The sequence below is a fragment of the Harpia harpyja genome, chromosome 19 (assembly GCF_026419915.1).
Source record: "Harpia harpyja isolate bHarHar1 chromosome 19, bHarHar1 primary haplotype, whole genome shotgun sequence".
Taxonomy (NCBI): domain Eukaryota; kingdom Metazoa; phylum Chordata; class Aves; order Accipitriformes; family Accipitridae; genus Harpia; species Harpia harpyja.
The window spans coordinates 12,605,029-12,632,928 of NC_068958.1; the positions used below are offsets into that span (position 1 = coordinate 12,605,029).

General features: G+C 44.4%; 1 protein-coding gene across 14 annotated transcripts in view; it reads left to right on the top strand.

The window, feature by feature from the left end:
* EXD3 (exonuclease 3'-5' domain containing 3) overlaps nt 1-27,900 on the top strand; it is a 295,489-nt gene that overhangs the window by 124,851 nt on the left and 142,738 nt on the right. For all 14 annotated transcript variants that reach the window (XR_008239335.1, XR_008239338.1, XR_008239337.1 and 11 more), the window contains exons 12-18: nt 12,531-12,697; nt 17,762-17,900; nt 18,247-18,460; nt 19,190-19,299; nt 20,444-20,654; nt 21,765-21,931; nt 24,342-24,512. Coding sequence is in view for 9 of the 14 variants with exons in the window: in XM_052815030.1 (XP_052670990.1) it covers nt 12,531-12,697; nt 17,762-17,900; nt 18,247-18,460; nt 19,190-19,299; nt 20,444-20,654; nt 21,765-21,931; nt 24,342-24,512 (1,179 nt within the window). In the remaining 5 variants the exon portion in view is untranslated. The remainder of the gene's footprint in view (nt 1-12,530; nt 12,698-17,761; nt 17,901-18,246; nt 18,461-19,189; nt 19,300-20,443; nt 20,655-21,764; nt 21,932-24,341; nt 24,513-27,900) is intronic.

Genomic DNA, 27,900 nt, shown 5'->3' on the forward strand with positions numbered 1-27,900 from the left:
TAGTGTCCTTCCCTAGGACTCCTGAGTTTAGGCAAACTTTTAAATTGACTCAAGATTGTTTTGAGTACAGCAACATCCCTGTAGTGTAAGGAACTTAATATCTGTAGGGAATTAAGCAATCTGTGCAATGCAAATGGGAATGATATTCAGGAGGTGATTAATAAATGACATGTCTTTCGGTATAAGTCTGCATGTCAAATTATCTTTCGCTCTGTGTTTCAGTGAACTGTTTATTCAGGGATATAATGGATTTCATCACTCAGACATCAAATCTAGACTGGCTGTTTTCCTGGAAGGTAGAAACCAAAACTAGTTTAACCAGCCGTTGTGTGGAGTCCCTTGCTAGTATTTATGGCCTCTTTTTTAGCAGGAAATTAGAACCAGTGGGTGATTGTTTTTGTTCCTTCTGGCCTTAAAAGTCTCAGGGAGGAATCATCAGCTGAAATAAATTTTCATGGTTCTACTAGTGTTGCTGCAACAGGGTGCTTGAGCTGAGGAGCTGTCTTACTTGAGCCCGGGTAGCTCTGAGTATGGGTGTGTATATAAATATGCAGGAGCTACTCCTTGTCTCTATTTTGCCTGCAGTTTCCCTGTTAAGCTATCTGCAAAAGAATTGCATTTAACTTTCCACAACCTTAAGCAGCTTCCTAACAGCTGCTGTTTAAAAAAGAGATTTTTTTTTTTTTTCCTTTTCCATTTCCCTTTTGCAAAATAGATGGTATTTAGACCTGGACCAGTGACAGGTTTAAGATCTGGTATCTGTCTTGTGAAGGCAGGATTGAGGGAATTGCTTTATATCAGTTGAGAACTGGCAGTCTTTCTTCCCCCAGTGTCCACTTGTTGCTCCCATTGCTCCTTTCATTCCTTTTCCTGCATTTTGTCTCCTGTTCAGGGACTGACCAGAAACTCGGTGGTGGTGGGAGTGTTTTCGCAATCCCTCTGCTTTTGCCCCATGCCTTTTTCTTTAGATATACTATTCCTGTTGGAGGTCTCTGGGGAGAACATATAGCCACAATATGATGTAAAAGTGTATTGTGCCTAAGGGAATATTAAACCATGGAAAAACTGGACAATAAAAGTAGCAGGCAAAGTATAGATTTCCTTCTGTTTTTCAGTTCGGTTTGTAAATGGTGTCATGTATTTATTGATAGCTAAAATAACATCAGAGATGCAAAGCAAAAGGACTTACTGATAGGGCTGATGCAAAAAACCAGGCACATCTGTGACTGTCTCAGGAAAAGCATAACATAATTCTTCAGTTACATTCTGCTTTCTGGATAGAGAGTAGTAAAATATGCACCTGTACTAATGAAGTTAGCACTGTTGGTCTAAAAGAAATGGGAACTTCTCATTTAACAAACCCACAGCCGTTGTGGGAGAAATACATGGGAAGAGCCAACCAGGCAGTGTGTTCCATGCCTTGCTATCTAAAGAAAAGTCTATCAAAGGATGATATATGCAGTTAAATGTAAATACCTCCATGTACCTCCTGCATGGCTTAGAGAGGATTATCTTCTGTAAGACCTGGAGAGCTGTGCCTAATGATAATTATGATAGTTTTATTTATAACAAATCCAGCCATTTCTTCATAAATAAATAGTGGTTAAGCACAAACATACTAATGAATTCCAGTGGAATTTTACAGTAGGTACAAAGAAGCTAAGAAAAACTGCCATTGTTTTCCGTACTATCTACCAGATTGTCAAAAATGTCAAAAACATTTTAAAAATCAGCCAAAAATTTCTCTGGAGTGATGGAAGATGTGTTTGCTCAATAACTTTGGAAAATCAGCTCACATTTACTTAAGTGTGGATCTACAGGGTCAAGCTCTGGGGATTCTGCAGAAGCATATGGGAACTGGGTGTCTGTCTTCTGCTTCAGAGAGGTATTGGCAAGTAACTCATTTGAAAGCTCAGGACCTCAGTTTTAAAAGTTGTGGCCAAATAGCCTTTATGTGCACACATATTAAGTACTGGAGAGTGAAGAAAGGAAACCAGAGAGAGCACACTGGGAAAAAAAAATCTCCTTTAAATTGTTTCAGTATGTTAGAGATGCTTTCTGACCTTAAACCCCCTGCAAGCAGACAGGGCTAGCTTGCTGCTAAGCAGTAAAATTACATTTCTGTCACTAGCATGCATTCATTTGAAAGCACAACTTCATCAGAAAGAGATTTGGTATGGTATAAAAAAGAGGCTAATTGGCTTATGGCTGTAGGTTGAGAGGTCAGTATTAGATTAAAGTTAAGAGCATCAGCAAGCCGTTAGACTGAACTGATGTGCCCTGGTGGTGTGTTTAATTCAGCCAAATGGGAGAAGCATCTTAGGAGTAGGAGACAATATAGGAAGGGCTATCATCCAAAACCTTATAGGAACATGTGGAACATACAGGGTCCTTAAAAGCTACATCAGGAGTCTAATATAGTAGTTCCCGTCATAGCTGTTACTGACTCCAAACTGCAACAGCTATAGGATTGTATACCACAAAGTAAAAATGGGGACAGGTTTACTTAAAACAAGCAAATCCTCATGTTCCTTTTGCTCCAAGAGAAAGGGAACCCTATCACGAGCACTGACATTGGCGTGTCCAGCAGAAGTAGGGAAAGGCAAAGAAGAGGATGGGACATGGAGCTTGCCTGCTTCCTGTGTTAGCACAGAAGGAGGGGATAGATTAACTACTTTTTAAAAAAGAAAAAACAACAGGGGTCTGCACATATTCTGTTTGCAAGTGGGAGACAACTCTTATTTCCAGCTCTGTGGCATGAGAAAACGCAATACTCTTGCTCTGTGGTAGTTTCTGCGTGCTTGGGGATGTGCAGATGTAGGGGGCTACCTTTGCCCAGTTTTACTAAAGTCTTAAGCCTTATACATGTTCACACACATGCACAGATCCACTCTTATGTTCTTATCCAGCCAGCAGTAAAACTATCTGGTCATTCAATAATCATCCCATGTTATTTAGAAACCCTGTAATCGATCAGTACCTGTTTGAGTGCTTCCACAGATAGATATTGGATTCTAAAGGCCTGTGCAAATCAGCTGCCTCGCACAAAGATGGTCAGGCTATTTGCAATTGATAGTTCGGCTGTATTATACTTTTAGGTGAGATTAGTTCACCAGTTCCCTGCCAAGAAGAGAACCACATAAACAGAGGATTGTTTAGAAAGAAAAAAAGTTCCTCTTGACGGAGAAGTCATGTAAATGGGAAGAAACAGGAAACTAATCTTCCCTTGTTCGCTCTGAAAGAATGCATATCTCTGAGGAATGTTGTAATTATGGATTTAGGAAATCAGTCCAATTTGCCAGGGTGTGAATTTCAGAGTTCATTCAGTCAACCCTCTCAAGCATTTCTCTTTCAGAACAAAAAACACCAGGAGTTTAAATGTACCAAAAGAGATTAAAGGAGAGAAAAATCTACTGCCAAGCTTTGCTTTTGGTAAAGATCCTGCAAAGATACTTTGCAGATTGCTTTGGCTGTGAGCCAGATGAGGTTTGTACATGGTAAAATAGAAATAAGTGGTAACTCATGTTTTTCCTGTGGGCATCTATTTTTCATACCCTAATGATGGGAAGAGTTAGTGCTCCTGAGCAAGTATTTCCATCGTCAAGATTTTTGCTTATTCACTTTGAAGACTTCAGTAAACAGAAAAATGTCCCCTGCTGGGAATGCCACATTAGCATGTTCTTAGAGAGAAAAGAACCCCAAACCAAGTTCCTAACTATTCTGAAGCAAGCCTGGGCTGGAACAGATCCGTAAGCAGGGCGGAGCTGGGGAGAGCCCTAGGTGTGAATACAAGGCACAGCGAGGCTTGGGAAGATGAATGAAATAGCCCATGGTGGGCATCGCTGAGGAGTTCCAGTGTGCCCTGGAGAAGGGCTTTCAAAGGCAGGTCATGAGCTCTCACAAACCTGCTTAGAAGTGAAACAGCAGCAGAGAAGAGACCTAAGAAGTCTGATGTCAGTGAAGCTCAGGGCTGGGTTAAAAAGAAAGCAAAGAAATTAGCTTGCTGCTTCTTTGGCAATGAACGCAGGAGATTTTAAGTTAATTCCATTTCAGAGCTTACAGGCCTTTTAATTAAGGTAGTGATACAGGTGCGAACCTGGAACTCTTTGATGACCAATCTTTCATGCAGCTATTTCCACAAGAAAAGTGCAGATCTGAGGGGAATTGCCATACATCAGGAATAGGTATGGGCAGAGTAATGATGCATCTTGGTATAGGAGGACCCCTGTAGAAACCTGTTAAAATAATCCGGAGCCAGGACCAAGTAACAGGAGATTCCTGCTTTGTTGCTCAGCCTCATAACTTGGAATTTGACCTAAGTGAGCAGAATAGAGTAGGGAGAGAACAAGAAAGAGGTTTCTGAGGCTCTTCCTCCATCTGCAGATCCTTCCTCCTGAAAAGTCTCCATTGGGCGTGTGGAGCTGACACAGGCTGGACCCAAGCAGTAAATCCTCCCGCCCCACTGGGGAGTAGATGTGCTAGAATTCCACTTTTTGGAAAGGAAGATGGAGCTTATGAATTCTCATTTATGTATGTGACTGGGTATGGGAGCATTTAATTGAGTGATTGGTTGGGTTAATTGGTATACTGGTTTAGCTCATTAGGGTTAATATTAGGGCTTTCCAAAACAAATAGGAAGGCGTCATGGTGGCTTCAGCTCACGTACATCCTGACAAACTGATGAAGTGTAATCCTGCGAGTTCATTTAACAGCAGTAGTGGAGACACAGCGACAGTGGTTTCATTCCTGCAGGCTCTTCCTCTTTACACATCTGCAGCTCTTGCAGTCCTGTAGTAAATTAGTGCTTTAGTTCTCTGTTCCTGTCCCCACAATGGTGTCAAGCTCTGGCAGCGTGCGGCTGTCGCTGCGGTCCCTTGCTGTGCTTTTGTAGCTGGAGTGGATTTCCTGCAGACAGATCTTGTAGTACGAGTGGATGTCATACACTTCTGCTAAGTTGGATTTTGGAATAATAATGTTTGATAGTAATCCTTCAGGCAGCCTCATAGCTTAGCAGAAAGTCATGTGTTCCTCGTGTGGGCTTCCATGCTTCAAGATACAAACTAAAATAGAGTTGTGTAATGGTGACTTTTGTAGAAAGTTTATGAAGTGCTTGGCAATTGTATAAACCTTCTTAGGCTTGAGAGACCAGAGAAATTATGTTGGGTCATATGAGGACCAGGCTGAGTGAACCTCAGTAGTGGTGCAGGTCACCTAATGTGCAGTATATGATGGGAGCCCTTTCTTAAACTGGAGAGCACAATTTGCCATTTGCCACAGTGACACATTGTTCGTGTGTGTGTGTGACATAATGACAAAAGGCGGATAGATAAATGCTACTTCGAAATACACTGGGAAGATAAGGGTTGCCAGTTTGTCTTCAGTGCACTGTGTTATTGGACTTAGACAAAGCATCTACTGTGATAAGTAACATACTACTTTGTGCTCTGAAAGAGTTTGGCCAATTTCCCTGTCCTCATTCATCTTCAGTCTTGCCAAGTGCTGGAATGCTTCCAGAAAATATCTCCAGCCTGCCATCGTGGGACCAAGAGGTGTGAGAAATCTGGAAGCATATCAAAACTGTGTGGCTTATGTATTCAGAACAAGTCCTTGGTCCTTTGCTGATCCCTGGGATGAATAATATTCAGCAACTCTGGGGCCAGGGTTGGGTTAGGTTAGAATTCAGAAGACGCCTCTGCAGTGATTGTGAGAAAGGGATTTCAGGGAGAAGCACAGACCCTCAGGACAGACTTCACACTGAAGTGAAGGAAAAAGAAATTATATCTTAAAAAGCAAGTAGGGTAAAGTTACCTTAATCTATTTGTTAAGGAACTGTATTTTAGTTTTTTATGGATGGCATGCAATTATTTCTCTCTCCAAACAAAGGTTATTTTTATAGGGTTAGCCTGGCTCTATAGCTAATGAAGACGTACATACATGTACATAATGTACATCTATGACATTCCCTGAACAAGTGGTGGAAGGGAGAAAAAGTATTGCAGGTGAATGCACCCTGATTTTGTTTATCAGCATACCTGGAGTTGTTGTGGAATGTAGTTGAGGAAAATGAGTTAATTGTGGGTTAAAATAAAAATAAAAGTTCTGATCTTCCCACTGGGAAAGTCCCCAAAGTGTCAGGCTACACCTACTCTGCTAAACAAGACCATGAACTGATCTGTGACCCCGAAGACAAGTGGCACTGGCTGACTCATACCAACACAGTCTCAGGCTGCCTTCCATCCTGGGAGATTTCTCTGAAATCCACAGTCACAGGAGCAGAGGGATGGGCTCCCTTCACTAATGGCATTCTGCAAGCGCAGCAGTGGTGGCTAATCAGACAGTAAAAGCTGATTTTTCAGAACAGAATTTAAGTGGCTGCATTTGTATGCTGGTGGGTAATGTGATTTAGTGTCAGTGCTGAGCTTTACCATCTTACAGATGTATCATGGTGCCCTCTTTACTAAATCCTCCCACGTCCTGAAACATCTGTGGGATTGCGTGCCTGATGGTTCTCTTGGGCAGTTAGGAGCAATGTTGTTGCAGAGTATTACACCATCTCCATTAAACCTCAATTTCTGTCTGGGCTTGTGCCTTCTCCAGCCAAGAAACATTGATAGCCATGTTCTGGTCAGCTATGGAAGTGAAATCTGGTAAAGATTGTGTCAGATTCACTGAAGTAAAATGTGTGCAGAGCCTTTCATCTCTGAAGTAGGAAGTGTCATGTGTCCTGTGAAGTGGAGCCATTGCGAGCAGGCAGTTTATCTGTTATGTAGCTCTGTGAGTTGGGTGAAGGTTGTATGAAGGATGTCCAATGCTGTGTTTAAAAAAAAGTCTCAACCTCTTACTTGATGTTTTTTGAAAATACTCTCTCTTCAGATCTGACTTTGAAAGCAGAGTTTCTTCTTTACCTCTGCTATATACCTTCTCTCATCTGTGGCGGTATGAGTAGATTTTGGAGATGAGATGACTTCATCTGGTAAAGATGAATGACTTCCTTCAGGGGCTGCCTGACAGAAATTTGGAAGGAATCCCAATGCAGGAAATGTATTTGGATCTCTATGTAGTATTGTTGAGTATGATCAGGACCATCCTGTATTCTGGGTAGATGAGATCTTGGGTGTTCTTTGCCCGGGAGGTGCTTGGAACTTGAAAGCAGCAGTCGCTGCAAGAAGCCGCCTGTCTGTGTGGAGACGAGTCTCAGTGCTGGGGAATGCACAGCAATGCTAATCACAGAATCAGAGGGGAATTTCAGTTTGAAGGAGCCTGTGGAGGTCTCTTCTTTGCCCTCCTGCTCAAAGCAGGGCCAACTTAGTTAGACAAGGTGTCGCAGGGCCTTGCCTGGTTCCACAGCCCCTCTGGACCCATTACAGTGTTTAGCCACTCTCACTGTCACCTTTGTTTTCCTTAAGGCCTGGCTGGAACTTCTGGAAGGATCTGACTCCATCTTCTCTATGATCCCCCATGATAAAATTGAAGAGAGCGATTATATTCCCCAATATCCCCCCAACTTAGCCTTCCCTCGGCCTACATCAAGTTCTCCACCCCGCAAACCATCTCAGTGGCTCTTTACTGAACTCTCTCCTATTCTTCAGCATCTCTTTTTCATTGGGGTGCCAAAACTAGGCACCGTGTCCAGGTGTGGTCTCACAAGTGCAGAGCAGAGGGCAGTAATCACTTCCTTCAACCTGCTGGCTGAAACGCGGCTGTCTGTGCAGTCAACTGGGTGAATTTTAACAGATGAGCTATATGTTTTTTTTCTTCTGGCTGCCATTTGGTGGTGGTGTCTGGACTTCTGAACAAGATTGGCAGGACTGTGTAAGCTGCAGAGAGAAGAATGGAGCCAGATGTGTCTCATCACACAGTATTGTCCTAGCTACTCATCACCAGCTAGCAGCTTCATTCAGGTTGCCCAGGAACAATAAGCTCCTTGTGAGGAGCCCCAGTACAGCGGCAAGTTGGCTTTAAGAGTTGCCTTTGCCTTGATCCGTTCAAGTGATACTGTAAGTTAGACTCCTCTGAATTGCCATTTGGAAGGGCTGATTGCATGGGGAGACTGGGAAGCTGAGTCTCCTGATTCACAAAGCTGAAGCTAGGTAGTGTGAACATGCCCCAGGGAGCCACATTGCTACAGCTTTGTTGAAAGAGAGAAGAAAGACCACTTCCCCACCATTGATGTGGTAATGGCCTCCAGAACACTGAAGTGTGGCTCTGTCAATGACGCACTGATTGCTATCTGAAAGTCAGTCTTCTGGGCCATGAATGGAGGCTATTTTGTTCTTCTTCAGTTCATAAATTAGTGCATCTGAGTAGCCAGTGCCTGTGAGCAGGAGAACAGCTCAAGTGGTGAGAAAGCACAGCTTTCTCATGCTTCTGTCTTTGTGCATTGGCCATGGGTGAGTGGCCTGCTGCTTTCACAAGAAACCCTGTTCAGGAGTGAGTGTGGGTAAAATTGGCATCTTTTATCCGACTGCCATCTATGTAGGATATCCAGAAGTCAGGATCCCCCTTCTCTCACAGAACAGGCTGTGTGACCCCGGTCTGAGCTGGCAGTGAGGGTCCCAGCTCCAATCTCATGCATAAAGGACTTCCCTTCAATGACATACTAATGGTGACATACTACTCCAGCATCTTTCCATATAGTACAACTAATGCTAACTTCAAAACAGAAATCTCAAGCACAAATGAAAAAACATTACAGTGAAACTAACACAGTAGGGTGTTCCAGGGAATCTTTAAACAAAGGTGTCTGCACAGTACCTGCAGCACCACAGTGAATTTAGAAATGCTGTTGGTGTCCTCCGCTGCTTACAGTGGTTTTGTCCTTTCAAAGTCCAGGTTTCTTTTTCCCCTTTTGAAGCTGCTGGCTCTAAATATTCTACTTGACATTTTCTCTACACTAACAGGGTTTTTTTTGTTTATTCTGGAAGCACTTGAGAACAGGGGAAATTGGCCAAGACATTCAAAAGTTAAATTAAAATCTGACTCTGCAAATAACCAGTGTCACTGGTGTGAATAATTTCACTCTCCGGTAAAAGATATTGAGGGAAAGCAGAGAATTGTATCAGACAGAAATGCAACTTAGCACATACAGATAAAGTAATCTAGTTGGCTAGGGTGACTTCCAAAGAAGATATTGGATATTTGGATCCAAAATTATTGATAACAATGGAGGAATTGCTGATGCTATGGGTTAAGATCAGGACATTCCTAAGCTTGCTCTGCACTGGTTGTTGTGAGCTTTGTAAAGTATTCAGCTGGGTAAGAACAGGATTTACAGGTAGGTAATCTGCAGCAGTCATTTTGGAAAGCTTTAATCATGGGTTTATGTCGGTGTCAGGAGTTTTTGTGTGTGCCTATGGATTAAAGAACGTATGATATGTCTAGAATTCAGAGAGGGGTGTAAACAAGCCTCATGGTATATATAATCTTTTCCTGCTTGGAGGTGTTGCTGATGTTGATCAGAACAACTGTGCCAGTTCCCTCTTGAAAAGTGTTCATTTACTGAAAACAAAATACATGAAATGTCATCCCTAGTGAACCATTTGTCTCTGCATCTGTGCCCACATCTTCTTGGGCCAAAGTTTCCACATTCTTCCTTCTTGCAAAGCTGTTGCGGTGGAAGCCTTTCCCCTTTATAGCAATGTTGGTTTTTTTCAGTAAAAAACAAAGCAAGCTATTTTCTGTTTCAGAATGCAAGATGTAATATCTCTGGAGAGATTAACCTTCTTTCCAGAGTTGTTTTTGTGGTTGAAAGAATAAATCTGTTATCATTAAAATAAAAAAAAAAATCTGCACCTCATTATTTCCAGAAATAAAGCTGACATAATGAGATTTATTAAGAATTGACTCTGGGTGAACTGAAGAGAGATCCAACCCCAAAGACTTTGTGTTCTAGAAAAAAGGCAGAAAGACAATAGGATGGACACAGGGGAAGCTAGAAGAGGGAATTGCTCTGTGATGTTAATAAGAAAGTATGTTCTTTTTGGGAAGGACTCTGAGAAGTGGTTTGGCAAACGCAGCAGCAGGAGTTATTCAAACCTCCTTCACGTGTTAGGTGTTTGGCTGAGCTCAGTTGCATGAGGCAGAGATGTGAGAGATGCACAAAGTATCAGGGCTGGCACGGCCAGGAGGAAAGATTCAGGAGGAAATGTAGAGGACTAGAAGCATTACCATCATAGCTTATCCTTTTCTGCTCTGCCCCTTCCCTCTGTTCTGTCTCCTGCTTCTCTCCCGTAACTGAGCCCCTGTTTAGCTGCTGGACTCCTGACCCGCTGACACTGGCTTCTTGCTGTGCCACCAACCTCTTAGGAGCAGCAGTAAAAATATTCCTCCACATATCCATGAGAAGAAATGTGGTTTGACATTTGGCAAAGTCACAGGGGTGCAGACTTAGTGCTGAGGCAGCAGTTTTTATGAGCAGGCTGGCTTGTTGTGTGTACTACCTGGGATGCCAAATCTCTCTGTGCTTTTTCTTCAAGCCTCTACCCCCTCCTGCACCTCTATGAGATGGGTCATTCTTTTTTTCTTTTTTGCTTTCTTCTTTCCTTCCCTTTTACCTTGGGGCCATCAATAGGTTTGTTTCCTGATCTCTGTGCAGGGTGTCTGCTTTGAAGACAACTTCTCACCTTTTAGTTACTGAAAGAATGTGAGGAATGAGGCCCCATGGCCCCAGCCTACCACCCAGCCAGGCTGTGTTTGTACACGCAGTGGAGAAAGAGCAAGGTGCCTGCAGTCCCTGGGAGCAGACTCTGACCCTGCAAGCACTACTTGGTGGGCAGTGAAGGAGAGATGGCAGTGGCATGTGCGGAGGGCAGAGATGGGCTTTAAGTGCGTATGTGAGCATTTCACTACACTGAAAAATACTTCTTGGTAGTGCCAGCAGCAATATAGCCATATAGCTACAGGTCCTGATCCACCGTGTAGAGTTTCAACTTGTTTTAGCAATTAAGTTTTCTTGACAATATTAACTTCTAAGGCAGATCCATGAGTAAATCAGTCTGGCAAGAGGAGTGAATTGCTTGCTGCTCTGGTTGCAGTGGCTCTGGGATATTTCCGAGTGCAGGTAGGTTGGCTGGGCAGGAGGAGAGGGTTATTCCCACCCCCATGTAGCTGTTGTGACTGTCAGTGTCACTGTGTTCGTACTTCCTCTTACAACTGCATCTGCCAAGAGGGTGAACAAGGCAAAAGAGCTTTGGTGAATCCAGCTGTCGCAGTGAAGACTGTTATGGGCCCTATTTCTCTCCCCTGCTCCCTCATGCCAGGGTGGGCAGCGCACCATGCTCCAGCCACTCCGGCTCACAGCTGGGTATTTGGGCTTAAACCACAGGTAGTCGTGAGTTTGTGCTTGTGCCCCCAGGCTCTGCAGTGTGCCGAGGCACGGGTGCATGTTCTCTTCTGTCAGAAAACAGCTGAGAATGGGGAATGTCCTGAATTGCCCTCCCTGTTTGCAGGTGCATGTAACACAGGCTCCTACAGCAACACTTGAGATTGTTGTGTTTTCCCGACGCAATAATCCAGTTGTCATGTCCACAGAGGCCTTGAACAGACACAACGGGAGGAATTTCTTGCACTCAACCCTGGTTCTTCACAGCTGGAGCGACTGCTCCAGGTTCCTTTTATGATCAGTGGGGATAAAGTAGGACTTTCAGAGCACATTTCACACAACCTATTTCCGATGCAGGGTGACACCACCCACACACTGGACCCCATCCGCAGTGCTGGCTGGGCTGGTGCTGGTTGCACAGGATGTCTGTCCACACAGTGTGCTGTTGCATGTTGCTGGAGGAGGGACCTGGTGCTCCTGTCTTCACAGTGGTGTGTGCAGATGGGCTGTAGGCTGATGAGCAAGCCTTTTCCCTGCTGTGAACACCAAAATCTATTGCTCAGGAAAGCTTTGCTGATGTGTCCTACCTGTAACCCGTGTGTGACTGGCGATCCTAATTACCTGTGCAAATACTCCCAAGGCTGGAGGAGACCCCATGCTACTGTCTTACCTGCAGAGAGACTAAGCAATCCTATTGCGTATCCCAGGACATCAAGTCCCGGCATCACTTCAGGGCTATGTACAGCCACAAAATGGGACTAAAACAGTCCAAACTCTTACCCATTCTGTAATTACCAGCCTAACAAGCCCAAAGACCTTTACTGTCTAGTCAGTCCCTGGTTCTGATTTTGCTTAATATAATCAGTATAATATGCTAGTCAGCAGTCAGGCTAAATGGTATTGTTTTACCCTTGTTTCTCTGTGCTGCACCTGCAAAGTGCTATTCCCTGAACCAATAGCTATGCTGTCAAGAGGACCCAAGTACCCTGATGAGCTCTCAGTTAAAGTATGTGCTCTTCATCTCTTTGTAGAGAAGTGCAGCATTCACTGGGTTTGAACAAAATCACTCCTGCAGTGGGGGGATTCTTGCTCCTTTCTGATCTTGTCCAGGAGCCCCTGGAAGATGCTGTCTCCTGAGAGGGGGTAGAAACACCCATGATGGAAATTGCACTGAACAGTTGTCTTCCTTCACTCTTGATTCCCCTTTCAGAGCACAGTTGGAGAGAATCAATGGCTTCAAGGGCACCTGATACAGTTGCTAATCAGTTACTGTGATTTGAAGACAGCAGCAAGATGGGCCCAACGCTGCAATTTGCCCAAGGAGATGCTGCCTTATGGAGTGGCTGATGAGCTTCAAAAGATTCAGATCCAAGAGAGGTAAATACTCTGTTTCATGCCTTTTCGATGTAGATTACTTACCATACAAGGACTACATATTTGCTTAAAATAATCTGCCATAATGCTTGCTTGGGGAAATAATTTTGCAAAAGCTTCCTCCATTTACTCAGATCACATCTTAGCCATGTACATGCTGCATTTGCTTTTCATAAGCCTGGAAATGTCTGTGGAAGGTACGTTTTAAACTCACTGCTGAGTACTTAGAAGCTATGTGAGATTGCTTCATGCTGCAGAGGGGTCTTCAGACTCCCTCTGCCAGATCAACAGTGCAAATGAAATGATGCGGGTAGGATCTGAATATATGTCTATTTTACTGAGCTGATTACACGTCTGCCAAAATTTTCTATATACTCTGCATCCCCCACTGTACTATAATCTAGTTCAATGCCTTTTAGGAGACTTATGACCAAGAAAATAATTTTAAAGTTCCTTAAATTTTTCTAACTGTATTTAATTTTCTTCCTCCTTTGACAGGTCATAAGCCATTTTTCATCCCAGTCTGTAATTTTTGCCTCATCCAAAGCTTTCAGAAATAATGGGAATTTTTGACATTTGGGGTCAGGTCCCAGAGGAGTCGCATTAATTGAATTTGGGATAAAACCAGGCTCTCTGGCACAAATTTACCTAGCGAGCTTAAGAAGCCTTTAGCAGCCCCCTATAATTAGTCTCTGTCCCCGTTTCTTCCTCTAATGCAATCCCAATAACACAGTGCCATGGTTCCTCTTCTGCTTTGGGACCCCCATGTTGTGTGCAGCAGATTAACTGCAGTAGCTGCAATTCCTCCCCTGATGGGAGCTTCATCCTGTTGTATGACCTGAAACGAGAGTACAAAGGCAGAGGTATAAAAAAAATAATTGAAAAATCCTTATATTAAGAAGGGTTCTTACAACTCCTTGATTTTAAGCACACAGAACTGTGCAAATAGCCCCAGTCAAGGATCTCTGGGAACCTGCTGGTGTAGGAGGAGCAGAGAGGAAGGATGGAGGGAAGAAGGTGGCCTGGTTCCATGCTGTGTGTAGACAAAGCTGTGTGAAGTTGAAAAGAGGCTCGAAATTTAGGAAGGCACATATAACCACCTAAACTGTTAGGAGTTGTCTGATCCCCACAGCAAACTAGATCTGGAGGAGTACCAGGGCTTTGTAGTTCTGGTTCTGGGTATTCTGTGCTGTGTCTCCTCAAGAAAATCACCCAAGATCATCCTCTTCATGCAGCAGTATCCCAGGCAGTTGCTCAGCTATGCTGTATGGAGGAAGAAAGGCTGTATTTGAAAAAATGACTCAATGTAAATGATTTGCTCAGCCCCAGTAATTCACTTTTATACTCACATGAGTGATGGTGTATCTGCTATGCTTCAGTGACTCTGTCCACGAGATGTTTAAGCAAGTTATTCAGAGATAGCTGTGTTTGGCACCTTTTTTTAAGCCTTTTTTTTTTTCCTGCAGAAAGGCCTGCACATATGCAGGCTACTGCAAGTCTTGAGGAACTGCAGAGCTTGCAGATGATACTGCATGGGGGTCCTGTTAGGATCTCACCCAGGACTGCACAGAAGATCTGGAACCTTGGGCTGGATGAGGTCTGGCTGGTAGTCCCATCAACACACAGCCCGGTAGCCTCTGTGCCCATGCATGTTTGTGAGCCGAACTCCTGCAAGGCTGCAGGCTACCACAGTCCTTGGGTTCAGAGTAGTTATGCAGCTACCTTGCTGGCCTGCTACAATCAAGCAGCATTTTCTCTGCTCATTCATGTGCAGGAATTCATCTAATTGGTTTCTGTGCACAGAAGAGGACTTATCCCTGAATGCTCAGTGCAAATGCAGGAGAGCTCTGGGCTGTGTGATTGGAGTGCAGCATAGCTCAAAGCCTTGCTGTCATTTGAGAAGCAATGATACGTTTCCACATGTTGAAAGCTTTTGTCAAAAACAGAAGAGAGGAAGCAGTGATAATTTTAGGGTTCCTTAGGACTCTTCCGTTGTTGTACACATCAGTCACCTTATTCCAGGGTGTTGTGCTTGACTGGACTTGGCACCATTTGACTGATGCGTCTCTTACTCTCACTGGTGAAATGTATTGGGGGTTTTTTTAGCATGGAGATTGATATTTCTAGTTCAGAAGCCAGGTGAGATTGGAGGAAAGTTTGTGGGAAAATCTTGACCACTCCTGAGAGGTAACTATTTACAACTTTGTGCAGGCTGATAGCCCATATCTTTAGCATCCTGCAAACAGCCCTTGAAGACTGTAATAGGAGGGAGTAACTTCCCATATGGAGCTGAACTTCTCAGTATATATGTCGTAATCTGAATCTGTTTTGAAATGGACTGTGGTCTGGGAGGAGTTGATGATGCCATCATACATTGCCTGTTTGGGGAGGAATAAAGGCAGCAGGAAGTCAATGATCACTGCTCCCTGGGTAGCAAGTTGGGTGCTTTCAGCGCCATGCACTTGGTGTGAGAAGCAGAGGCAGGGTCCCTCTTGGCATGGCTGTTGCACAAGTCTGCACACCCATGCTCATCTGCTACCTTGTGTGGTCTGGGGCTTTCTCCTGTTACTGCAGAACATGCAGTTGTATGCAGATGATTTGGGTGCTTCCTTTTACCTTATGATCTTAGTGCAGGACTTTCCTTCTGGTGTCGTATGTCAGAATTATGAACTCCAGCTAGCAGTTAGGATCTGTCACTGGCTGCCTGGTTAATGCTGACACCTCACTAGGGTATAAGGAGACCATTTTAAGAAGACGAAGCCTGAGACTGAGCGAGGTTACCTGCTCTAACAGGTTTATCATCAGGTTTGTTGTCTTTAACACTGCAGCAAATTTCCATCTCCTGGAAGAGGTGTTTATGCAAAAACTGCAGCTTTCATAACAAAAGATCGTATTTTTGGAGCATAGATTGGACTAACTTGAATTATGTAGAAGGTGAAAGAGAACACAGTGTATTATTATTTTTTAATGCTAATGATTTTGGGAGGGTCTCACAGATGGCCTTGAGCAGTTCATGTGCTGAGCTTCATGGATCTGATCTTTCTCCTAGTGCAGATCTGCACTGGTTCATGTTCAACACCCATGTAACCTCAGCAAATATGACACAGATGTAATCATCCTCGAAACACTGTTAGCAAAGGCCCACTTCTTCAAATGGTACATGGCTTTCTTGGAGCACAGGAAACTCTTATCTGTCTAGGACATGCTTCTGCTTAACTCTGATGCATTGCTGGAGCTGCCCTCCTCCTCCCTCCTGAAGCTGCACCAGCCACCAGTTAGGAGCCACAAGGTTTTTGCATGAGGTGTAATCCCTCAAAACACAAAGGGTGGTTAACAGGAGTGTGACTTAGCCACAGACTCTGTGCATCTAGAAAGATAAAAAACATCACTACATCTCTCTGCTCTGGGAATCCTGTGTTGTGTATGGGTGGAGTGAAGGCATGCTGATTAGGATGTGCTCTGCCATTCATGAGGACTTGTGGCAGATGAGTAAAACCCTTTGTGCCCCAGTTTACTCATCCAGTCACAATACCTGCTGTAGTAGCTGCTATAAAATCAGCGGAGCCATGGAACCTAATAAAACAGTCTGTCTGCCTTATTTATTGAGCTAACAAAGCAGCAGGTTCCCAGAGCGGGTGTTCACACTGTAGAGAACAAGGTGGTACCAGCATATAAACATCATCTCTGCCACTGGTCACACCACATGCGGCTCCTGAACTCTGCAGGTGAGAATATTCCTGGAGACCTGAGACTGCACACCTTCATTAAATATTTTACGCAAATATTGACTTCCCCATGCACACAAACCCTCAGAAAAGAGTGTTTGCACAGTGAAAGCTGCTATGCTACAAAATTAGTCACACAGTCCCCTAAACATAAGGTTAGTAAATAGTTTCTCAAATAGTAAACCATTTCAAGTCTCTGTGGGAAAGAGAGTATCCAGAAATTTGTGATATGTCCAAAATAGCTGGATATTTTTTATTAGTTTCTTTCCTCTGATTGCATCATCTGGCTGAGACACCACAGCAATCTGCTGACCTTCCAGTTACAAGGCCATTTCAAGACATTCTGCTGCATTTTGAAAAGAAAATGTGCTGTGTAAGATCCTGTTGTAGGAAATCAGTTAGCTCATTTCTGCAGGCATCTTCCAACATTCCCAGGGTATTAATACACAGATACTGAATTTCTCTGTGTGGTGCCATCTGAAACCCAAATGGAGGGAGTAGGACAAGCAAGGCACTCAGTCTGTGGGTTCAGCTGGCTGTCTTCCTCTAAATATAGAAGGTTTTGAAACTTTATTTTTTAACTTTTCTCGTTTCATCACTGTGCAGTGTAGGACAAATATTCTTGTACAACTTATGGGGACACGTTACAGGGAAGGGGATGGAGGAGAAGCAGCTGGATAGCATCAGGGAGGTCTGTGAAGCCTTCCCAAGCAATTGCACTATAAAATGATGAGGCAGATTCACCCATTCCCATCTGGTAGCGGTCTTACTGTCGAGCAGTCTGAGAGTCTCTTTCTGAGCCAGTTTCTGCTGTGGGGAAGTGTGAAGCTCCTGTTTGGACACAGCGCTGGTCAGAGCTCACTTCTCTCTTATGTATTACACCGTGGGAGCTAGCAGACTTCCATGTTAACCTTGAGGGCAAAAAGCAGTAAATCTAAAATGTGTTATCTCTGAATATGGAAACAGCTGCCCAACTATTGTCATCCAAGTTGCATCACTTCTGGGAAAGAGAGCTGAGCATTGAGGACAGGGCTTGGGACTCTGACTCCAGCTCGTGTTTTGGTTTGGGTGTCCTCTGCAGTGGGTACGCTGCACGTGTGTGGTGAGGTCTCGGATGCAGTGCCATTTCTGTTACAGGAATAAAAAGAGAGGATGAGTCAAGATGAAAGAGACTTGAGATCACAGGGAAAGCGGGGAAAGAGAGGGTAAGAGAAAGAGTTGCGTGGCGTGGGGAAATAGAGGGCCCCAGTGGAATAAGGGGCTTAAGACTTCCTGATGTTCCTCCAATCTAGGATTTCCTCTCATTGCATGGCTTAAAGCTGTTGCATCTGATTCTGTGCAGGGTAGAAGAGGCCACAAAAGCAGATAATTATGAAGAGAGTACGAAGAAGGACTATTACCAGCTTCCTATTCCACGGGCAAATATTCACTTCCTGCAGACGTGGGAGGAGACACTGCAGTGCTGGGAAAAGGTGCTGCGGGTGAGTGTTACTCTGGTATTTACTTTGTGGGGTCAGGGAGCAGAAACTCCATAGCAGGCTGGTACGCAGGGCTGTGTGTGGGCCACTGCCATCAAATGCCTCCCACCCCAGGTCAAGAACAGCTGCTTCCTTTAGGCTTGTCTGATCTGGGGAACGTGTTGGGAATTGCTGTGCCAGCAAAGGTCCCTGCAGGGGTAACTCAGGTGTGCTGCAAAAGTTACTTGTCTCTGTAGCAGTTTGCACACTAGAAAGAGATGAGGTGGTTGTGTTCTGGACAGGGACTGTCCAGGCTACTTTCAAGTGCAGACAGTCTCTAAGTGAAGAAGGCTTTTGTCTTGTGTTACAGCCTGGGCAGGTTGTTGGCATTGACATGGAGTGGAGGCCTTCATTTGGCATGGTCGGGAAGCCCCGTGTCTCCCTCCTTCAAATCGCTCTGAATGATGAGGTGTTCCTGCTTGACTTGCCACGACTCCTCGAGCATGCTGAGACGGAGGGTGGGAAGGAGAAGCTTCCCCATTTCATCCAGATGCTCTATTCAGATGCAGCCATCACTAAACTAGGTAACATGCATCTCTTCTCCCTGCCTCAGGTCTTTACACAGCTTATTTTGTGTAATTCCTAGATCCTCTTGGGGTTGTCATTCTCTAAATCCACTTACCATGGAACCAGCTTTTGTAGCCCTGGGTATTCAAATACTGCCATGCCAGGAAGCAGGGTGACCAATGTAACTGGGAATAATAGAAATGTCTCCCCATTTCAGGTCAGACCCAAGATGTCTGATTTAGCTTCCCCCCTTGGACTTGGGATTGTCTTAGTTCCATGCTAAACCCTGACTTGCACCCAACCTGCAGTGGTCTAGGGAATTCTGCCATCCGGATCTTTCTGGATTTGCTGGTCCTGTCCCAAAGCCACTGTGCTGGACACCAGACCTCTCTGGCCCACCATACCTGGTTTTAGATTCTGTTTGGAGGCTTTTGGCAGGAGTTGTTAAACCCAGAGTTCAAGGGCAGATTCATAATTGCCTTTCACTGACCTAGCAGATTTTAAGTAAGCTGATCTTAAACTCAGCATTTCTCATCCACCTCTGCTCTCCCAGTCTTGATCCGCAAAAATATCTCTTAGGAACAGGAGAGACAGGAGTCTGCCTTGTTCCCTATCTGAACAGTCTTTCCACCAATGTTTATAAATATATTGTCAGCATTTTGACTCTGAACTAGAAAAAGCTGTGGTGCATTAGCCATAATTTGAGTTTTCCTACCTGTGTGATTTGGGCTTTTTTTTTCCTCCAGGTTATGGGATGTCTGGAGACCTTAGCAGCCTTGCAGCCACTTGGCCTGCTTTAAAAGACACAGATAAGCAAGCGCAAGGTGTGGTGGACCTACTCACAGTAGACAAACAAGTAAGGATGAACACATGAAGATATGGAATATTGTGTCTCCCGCATGTGCTTGTAGATGACTGTCATGAATTCACAGTGCTGTCTTTTTGTGTCCTGTATTGGCAGGGAGATGGCTAAAAGAGTAAATAGACTTTTTCTGCTTGTGGTTTTGAGGGTAATGTGATTCTGTAAAGAAAGACAGAAGCATTAAGTTTTCATCAACTAAAAAGTTAGAGCTTGATACACTAATTACTTTTTTCATAGCCTTTATAAAAGCTACGAAAGAGCAATTGAAATGGAGACATAGCTCAATTCAGCTAGGACATAGTTTCTGAGCACAAGTCATACTTGAACTCGGTAAGAGCAAATTCTTGTAGAACTTCTGATATTCCAATATCATGCAGTATTGAAGCAGATATTATGGAGTTAATGATTTGTAGAGAACTTGTAATGTTCATAGGAGGGCTACTGGTGGATTCAGCACAGGAATTTCTGTTCAGCTGAAGTACAGCTGTCTCTGGGTTTGCACACAGCCATTTTTAGCAGTATTCAGAAATGCTAAGGACAACCATTTTAATGGGTAAAATTTACAGAGTGTGTTTAAGGCTGTGGGCTGGGGTGAACCCAGATCTTGGGGACTGATAGCTTAACCTGGGAAGTGCTGCAGAGTCTGAAGTACCTGCCAACAGTTATTGCCTCAGCTTAATCTCAGAAATGGCAACTGCAGAAAGGCCATTGCACACTGTGTTACAGGAATACCTTTTCTCACTGGAACTAGAAGGAGAATGGTGCTGAACTACCACTACTGCTATTCTTTTAGTGAGTTGGTGTCCAACAGCCTCCAGCATGGCTGAGCACCCTGCAAACCTCTGCAAAGTCACAGTCACAGCCCCGCTGCCCTGATGCAGTGCTGTACAACAATGCACTTTTTTTCCTTCCCTGGCTATGAAACTGATTTCTTTCCAGCAAGTGTGTTTGTTAAACAAATAACCAGACACCATATATATCTAATGCCATCCCAGCCCTTGTCTGAGACAACAGGATTCAATATGCCAGGCAAGAGATAAAAATGATAGGGTTGCTGCATGGCCTCACCCACTGGAATAGGAAGTGTTGTAGAAGTTGTTTTATAACGATGCGTTTTATATCTTTTTCTTTCCATCAGCTGCAGAAGAGCTCCATTGACTGGAAGAAGGGTAGCCGGAAGGTCGATGTACTGTCCCTGGAGCAGAGCAATGAGGATAGAGGGTTCAGGCAGCCAGAGAAAGGACTCAGCCTCTTGGTGCAACATGTGCTGGGGAAACCGCTAGATAAAACAGAGCAGCTGTCTAACTGGGAGAAACGGCCTCTCCGAGAGGAACAGATCCTCTATGCAGGTCTGCTCACTGGCTCTGTGGCAAGGTGCTACAGATTGTCTATTACAGGCTGTGTTTGTCTGTTCTCTGTCACCAGGAAAATCATTAAGTAGCAAACGAAGAAAATGGCTTTGCAGATTAGTTCCTGTTCAGAAAAGCCAGCACATGTTATGTTTGTCCTTTTGCGGACATGGCTTTAATGGTTGAAGTTTAAACTGTCCAGTGATTCATTATTTCCCTTATGAAAGAATTCCTGTGCTTTGCAGATTTTGTCTGTTGAAACATCACCTCAGTGGAAACTCCTCTCAGTAACTGAAAGGAAGAAAGTCCACTTCCTTCTGCCTCATTTCACAGCCTTTCTGGGAAACAAGTGCTGTGTTCATTTGTCATAGTGAAGTGCTTGTTAGAGCAGGGTTAAAAATGGGTGGACATGGTGTCAGAAACTGCAGCACAGAATCGGTACCAGTGGAGTTTATTGCTGATTACCCCAGAGTCAGAAGTCTGGGTCTAAATCTTTTCCTGGGGCATCAAAGGACAGTCTACTGAAGCAAACCAGCCCTTTGTTAAATTCAACTATCCTTGAAGCTGACACAGTTCCCACAAAAGTTAATCACTAGGACTTGTAAAACTGGCTTGGAGACTTAGTTCCCGTTGGAAGGAACAGAAGCTGCATGGCAGTGCATGTGGGCAGGTGATTGCAAACAACTCAGTTATTACTTTTTAAGATATTGCATCTAAGGGAGAAGTTACCTTCCCATAGCTGAGATGCAGTAGTAAACTGTGGGCAGGCCACTGCTCAGTAACAATGGAGAGTAAAATGTGTTGGCTGAAGCTGTCTTACATGGTGGTTTGAACAGGCGTGCTACAATTTGCATTACATTAGAGTCAGAGACAGCAGAGGGCCTGTCACTTTTTGAGCTCCTCTGCCTTGACTCTTTGTGATCATGTGTTAGGTCATGGTGCTCACTGAACAAGTAAAAGAGTGCAGGGTATGACACGAGTAACTTGGAGCTTCACAGATTGTTTGCATTCAGTGGCATTTACTAAGGTGAGGGCTCTTCCTTGCATCAGGAAAGCCTCTGTTTTACTTTTGAATGAAACCAGCTGAGGCTCATGTTCCCTTATTTTCAGCTTCGGATGCATACTGTTTGCTGGAGATCTATGAGAAACTCTGTAAGGATCCGGCGAGCTTTGGTCTGAGTTCAGACCTGACTGCGAGTCTGGTGGGAAAATCAAGCATAAAACCCAGGGCAAAGAAGCAGCTGAATAAACAAGAAGTACTGTCACCTTCTGGACAGGTTTGTAAACATCTTCAAAGAGCTGCATGTTGCTCAAGACCCCTGTAAATCATATGTTGGCTTGTCTCTCAGTCATACTATTAGCTATGCATGGCATGCCTTTTTGTAGTCTGTTCTCAGGACTATTGCAGCAAACATCTTCCTCGCCCCTCCCCTTTACTGGTAAGATGTGCTTTCTCCTTTGCATGCCTTGGTTCAGCTTTCCCTGCAATTTTAGGTTCATTTGTCTTTGCAAAATGTTGGTGCAGATCTGTGTGGTAGAATCCAGCTAACCTTGCTGGTGGAAATGCTCCTTCCACATTTCCTCAGTGGTGTGGGTTTGAATTCTGTGGCCTAGGTGTTGCATCAATGAGGTTTCAAAACTATGACTTCCTTACTTTTGCTTTTAACTGAGCTTCTATGCTTTGGTTTCATGTTGGGAATGCCTCCTTTATTGTGTCTGGACCAGAAATCTGCAAAGTTAAACAATCCGTCAAAAAAGTCTTTCTGCTGATGACTTTTCTCTGTCTCCCTGCCCACCACCACATACTCCATTGACTGGCCTCTCTCTGCAATCTATGTTGTGGCAGAGCCTGAAAACTCCACTGACCATAACTTGAAGCTGTGTGACTCTGTTTAAATATCTTGGAACGTGACTGGTCCCTCTCTCTCGGTAATAAAGTTTTACTTTTAAAATGCAGCCATCCAGTTGTTTATGCACCTATGAAAACATTAGCAGAAAAACAGTTTTGTTTATTAACTGAGAAGACTCACTATGGCTGTGTATCCTTCTGAGTAGTCCCAAATGTGTATTTAGCTCCTGCAGTCAATACTACCTTCCATGGTTGGACTGAGATGCTATTGATTATAGCCACCTTTTCAGGATCCTCCTTATCAAGTGCATGTAAATGTACAGTATCCCATTAGTCTTAGTGAGGAAGTAAAACACAAAGCTGCTCGGTAGTTTCCTAAGCACTTTTTGTTCATGGGAATATTGTATGTTACAACAGATCTGAGTGGCTGCTGCAGAGATGGGAAAAGTAAGTACTTCAGGCTTGAATTACCTTGTGAACTCACGGGTCATCTTTGTGTTCTGTACAGTCAGATCCATTAACCAAGAGGTAGTTGGTAAAACCTGGACTGGGACTCAAAAAAGCAGACTTCTCCTGACTCTGCATCCTGCATGACTCCCAACTCTCTTCCCAGTGTTTCCTGGTCCACTATCTGAAGTGGGGCTAATGACACTATTCTCCTTTATAAGCTTTTTGCTCTCTGCTGGCATGAAACGTGAGAAAAATGCTACATATGACATTGCTGGCCATTGAATAAACACTAGCTAAGAGCCAGCTGCTGCTCCTTTACATCTGTTTGCACAGAAGCAGCAGCACAGGGTTAGTGTCTTCCAACTACTTCAGCATTGAAGGGTCAGCTTGATCTGTTATCACAGCACTCTGATGTCTTAGGGCACAGCTGCATCCACCAAAGTCCTTGCAGGAGTTAGTGATGGTCCAGTCTGCCCAGTGCTGCAGAGCTTTAAGTATGTCTACCAGCTTCTAGGAGGTGCAGCATCATGCAGATTGAGCTGTCAGATCTGAGCTAGTTCACATGGTCAGCCCAGGTGTATCTGCATGGTGTGCCACAGCATTTCCAGGCCTGAGTCAACTCCTGCAGAGCTAATCTGCAATGCTGCAGTAACTCTCTGCTTCCAAAGACTGTGTAGCCCTGCATAGGTGGTGGCTGTGTCCTTCAGTCATCCCAGCTGATTCAAGTTCCTGGACGCAAAAGCTGAACATTGGAGGTTCCTTAATAACTTCCCTTCTCCATGAATTTAGCTATTGTACTTCTGGGAGCCTCCCAACGACAAAGTCTCCAACTGCAGGAACTCCCCCAGCAGCAGATATTTGAAATAAAATAAACAGAATTCCGGCACTGCCTATTTTTAAACTTCTGAAGATAGCAGAGCTGACGTGGTTGCTTTGTCTACCTGTTTCTCCCTCTGTCTGTCAGATCCCCTTCCCAAATCATAACTTTGGCACATGCATATTAATTGCAGTCTAATTCAATAGGGGAATGGCAGTCTGAAGATCTGTTTCTGTGACTTCATGAAAATGAATGTCTGTGTAGAGCGTAGAAGGCCAGGTTGGCATTTCTCCGGGGAAAGGCTGCAGATCCCCAGTTTGGGTGGCCAGCTGGCCAGTGAGTGAATGGCTAATTCAGAATTAGCTCTGTCATGTGCTGCCTCCTGCCCAGGTGGTAGGTGGGCAATGTAGAAAGGACATGAAGGGGGAACTAGAGGTGTTGCAGAGCATGGGGGAAATTGTAATACAGGTGGAAGGGGACAGTTGGATTTGGCATGGTGGGTGAATGCAGGGAGGCAATCCACAAATCAGCCTTCTGTTCTGCTGCTTACGGATCTCTTGCCTTTCTGTAGCAATGCAAAGGTTCCAAAAAGGAGACCTCGTGTTGCCCTGCTCCCATCTCCCCAAAGGAGTTCAGTGTGGTCTGTGATAACATGCTGCAAGGCCTTGGGCGCTATCTTCGCTGCCTTGGTGTAGATGTCCAGATGCTGGAGAATGAGGATGACCATAGGAAAGCAGCTGAGGTTAGTTAAGTGTGCGCGCGCGCGCGTGTGTGTGTGTGTTTATAGCTCCCATCTGCGTTCCTTGGGGAAGGCCTGCTGCTTACTGTGTAAGTGCATTGGTTAGTCACACGCACTGAACAGGTAGTGGGTTGGTAGGAGCTGCCCAGCGCGTGCTTCCTCCTGTGCCCATGTTGAGACCCAGTTCTCTGGTTCAGTCCGAGAAATTGTGCCACGTTGCAGCTGGTATTAGCTAGTCCCTACAATAGTGTGCTGGCTTGGCTCTCCATTTCGAGGAGAGAGGAGGTGAGCAGTGTGCTGTGATCTCAAATCTTATTTGTGTCTGTATGTTCGTGTCATTGACAGCTGGGGTGTTTCAAGTTAGAAGAACACAAGCAGAGTGTAAAGGTGTGACCTGAAGTCTCAAGGGTCTTTGATGGGGAGGCAGTGGTGTGTTTGCAACAAGACAAAAATCAGAGAAAGGAACCCAAAATTCACTTAGGTTTCTAATGGACTCCAGTTTGGGCTTACAGGGAGGGTATTTGCCTGCCTTGTGCCTGAGTCAATCGAGCAGAACCGTAATCAAAAGATGGCTGTTCAATATGAAAGGCAAAATTTCCATAATAAATTGCTATATAATATCCTAGCTGGGTACCACCTTGTGAGATGACTCAAAGGTGATCAGCCGCAACTCACAGTGAAATATTTGGGAACGGAAGAGTCTCTAACATACATGGGGACAATAAACATTGATCTGGACTCCCATAACAACTTTGACCCTCTTGGAGGAGAGACACATGCTTGTTCATTTCAGACATATTTCTACTGTGCCAGAAATTGAGATATCCAGCCCACACAGTGTGTTGCTATCAAATGTGCACTGATCACCCAGCCTGGTGCACAGGATGTTTCCTCTTCAGATGTCTGCTTGGCCTGAATCCTGGGCAGGCTCTAACTTCTGCAGAAATAATTAATTTCTCGTCTCTGCCAAACTTGCACAAGTCATTTAAACAAACCAGTTCTCACTGCTTCCCCCCCAGAGTCCCGTCTCCGCTTCTCATCCTGATACCTTATCGTGCTATGGACAGGATGTTTTACATTGCTTTCTCTATGGTGACCGGACAAACATCCTTTCACTATCAAAAGCCCTTGGAGTGTTACTGTATTGCAGAGCCTTTGATCTGTGCTTGGATAATCAAAGATAAAAATAGACTCCTCCCACCCTGCTTTACATCTGGCTAGTCCTGATTTAATAAAAATTGAATGCTGACCACCCTACACCTGAAAACTTGTAAAAGTTATTGCAAAGGCCAGGAGAAAGATTTGGATCCTGGTCACCGAATACAAGATAGACAGTTTGGGTATTGAACCAACACAGTCTCAGACTAGTGTCACCAGGAACACATAAGTGTGTACAGAGTTAGGGTTTGTTCTTAATTAAAGTCATTTCACAAAAATGATTTATCAGTCATATTACACATCTCCTTGTGCCAAGAACTCCTGAATCACCTGGCATTTGCTCCTTATTGTTCTCATTCCTGTTGCTTCTTAAAGTGACTTCAGGTATTGGTAGGCAGATGGGTCTTGTCCTTCACACTCTACTGAGATCAAACTTAAAAGCCTGAGAGCTTTGTAGGTTATGCTTGGGCAGCTATGGATTTTTTTAATTTTTTTTTCTTTTAGACTAACGCGTGTGGCAGTAATTGGTTTGAGAAACCCCATTCCCAGGCTAAACATGAAGTCTGTGTCCTGTGTCCTGCTTCATGTTGTGCTGCTATTATTGGCTAAATGTTTTATCTTGGACAACAGTTGTCATGGCGAGTTTATCATGCCAGATCTGCAATCTCAGATCTTCTGGCCCGTGAGAGCAGGACCTCTGGCACCATGAGCCAGTGTATCCCTCCGTATGTCCGTATTTAGCTGCTGTGAGATGACACCAGTTTGCATTCTGTGTATTTAATGGTGCCATTTAATTAGGAGTTGACTGGAGAAGTGACTGATGAAAAGTCACCTGTCATAAGCACAAACACAGAAAATCTTTAAAAATGGAAAGATAGTAGAAATTCAGACTGAAAATTTCTCTGGTTAAATCTGCCCTCATGTTGAAGACAAATTGCTCACGGTCTGTCCTTACAAAAACATTTTAGCCTCTGTTCATGAGCACCAGCCTCTCCAGGAAGAGCAGCTTTGTGTCCAAGTACGGGTGCCATGTCATTTTCCAAGTCTTCTCATTCGGTGGGGTGGCAATAACATTTTTAACTGTGTTACATTTATATCCTAGCTGCTGTAGCTCAATGCACACAAGTGTTTGGCAAAGCAGGTATGCAGCTAGGAGATGAAATTTGTAACAAGTGTGCTGGACGAGCTCCTTTACCTGACTTTAGCAGCCTGTGCATGGAGAGCTGGGGGGATTCAGCACATGCTTTCCCTGAAACAAGTCCTTGCCTGGCAGCACTGCTCCAGTCCTGCACCTTGGGTAGGAGGCCCTTCTAGAGGGCTTTGGGTAGTGGCCCAGTCTGGCCCAAGCCTGGCTCCCTGCTGTGTGGCAAAACAGGGAGGCCACTTCTGAGAAGGGCTGTATGCATCCAGCCCTTCCTCACCAGGGGCTTCTGACTCCATCCCAAAATAATGAATGACTCCATCTGGTAAAGAATGCGGAGATTTGTTCTCTCTTATGCAGCATCCTTCTGTGTGTGCAGGTGCCATTACTGGGGTAAGCCACCCTTTGCATTTGTACTTATTCCTATAAGCAACATGTTATTTCCAATTAATAGATTTTTCTTTATTTAAATTATGTCCTATGCCTGTGGTGTTTCTAGACAGGTCTTCCAGCTTGTCTTCTGCAAACTTCTCTGCAGAGAATCTTAAACCTATCTTTTGGGCCTTCTAGATGGATAATTGGAAGGAATTGGGAAAGTTTCAGTGGGTGTTCCTCTTTTCTCTGCAATTTTGCAGAATCAGGTAGACAGTGGGATGCTTCTTGTACTAACCTTGAAGGATCACCCACCAGCCTTGAAGTGACTACGGTAGATCTTGCAATGTTGTACTTCAGGAGTGAAGCAGAAGCTTATAAGAAAATTTTGGTAGTCTCTTAGGTCACTAATTTCTAAGAAGAGACTTGGTGGAATCTAAGAGCCCCTTCAGTTGAGTTGGTGGTTAGCGTCTTTTATTTTTTTAATGGACTGTGCTCTTGGTCTTCAAAATCATCCTCATCTCTGAGAATAATTTGCACGCTAAGGCAAACTGGTATCTTTTGAAGTGTGATAATAACCAGAAGGCTGGTAGAACTGGCTTCCTGCAGCTCCCATGGTGTAGAAGATTCCCTTGCAAGGTTACACGTACTCCCCCCAAAACTCCAGGTGAACTAGCAAGTCGGAGAGGAGGGCCAGGCTCGGATGGATCTCAGGAGCCA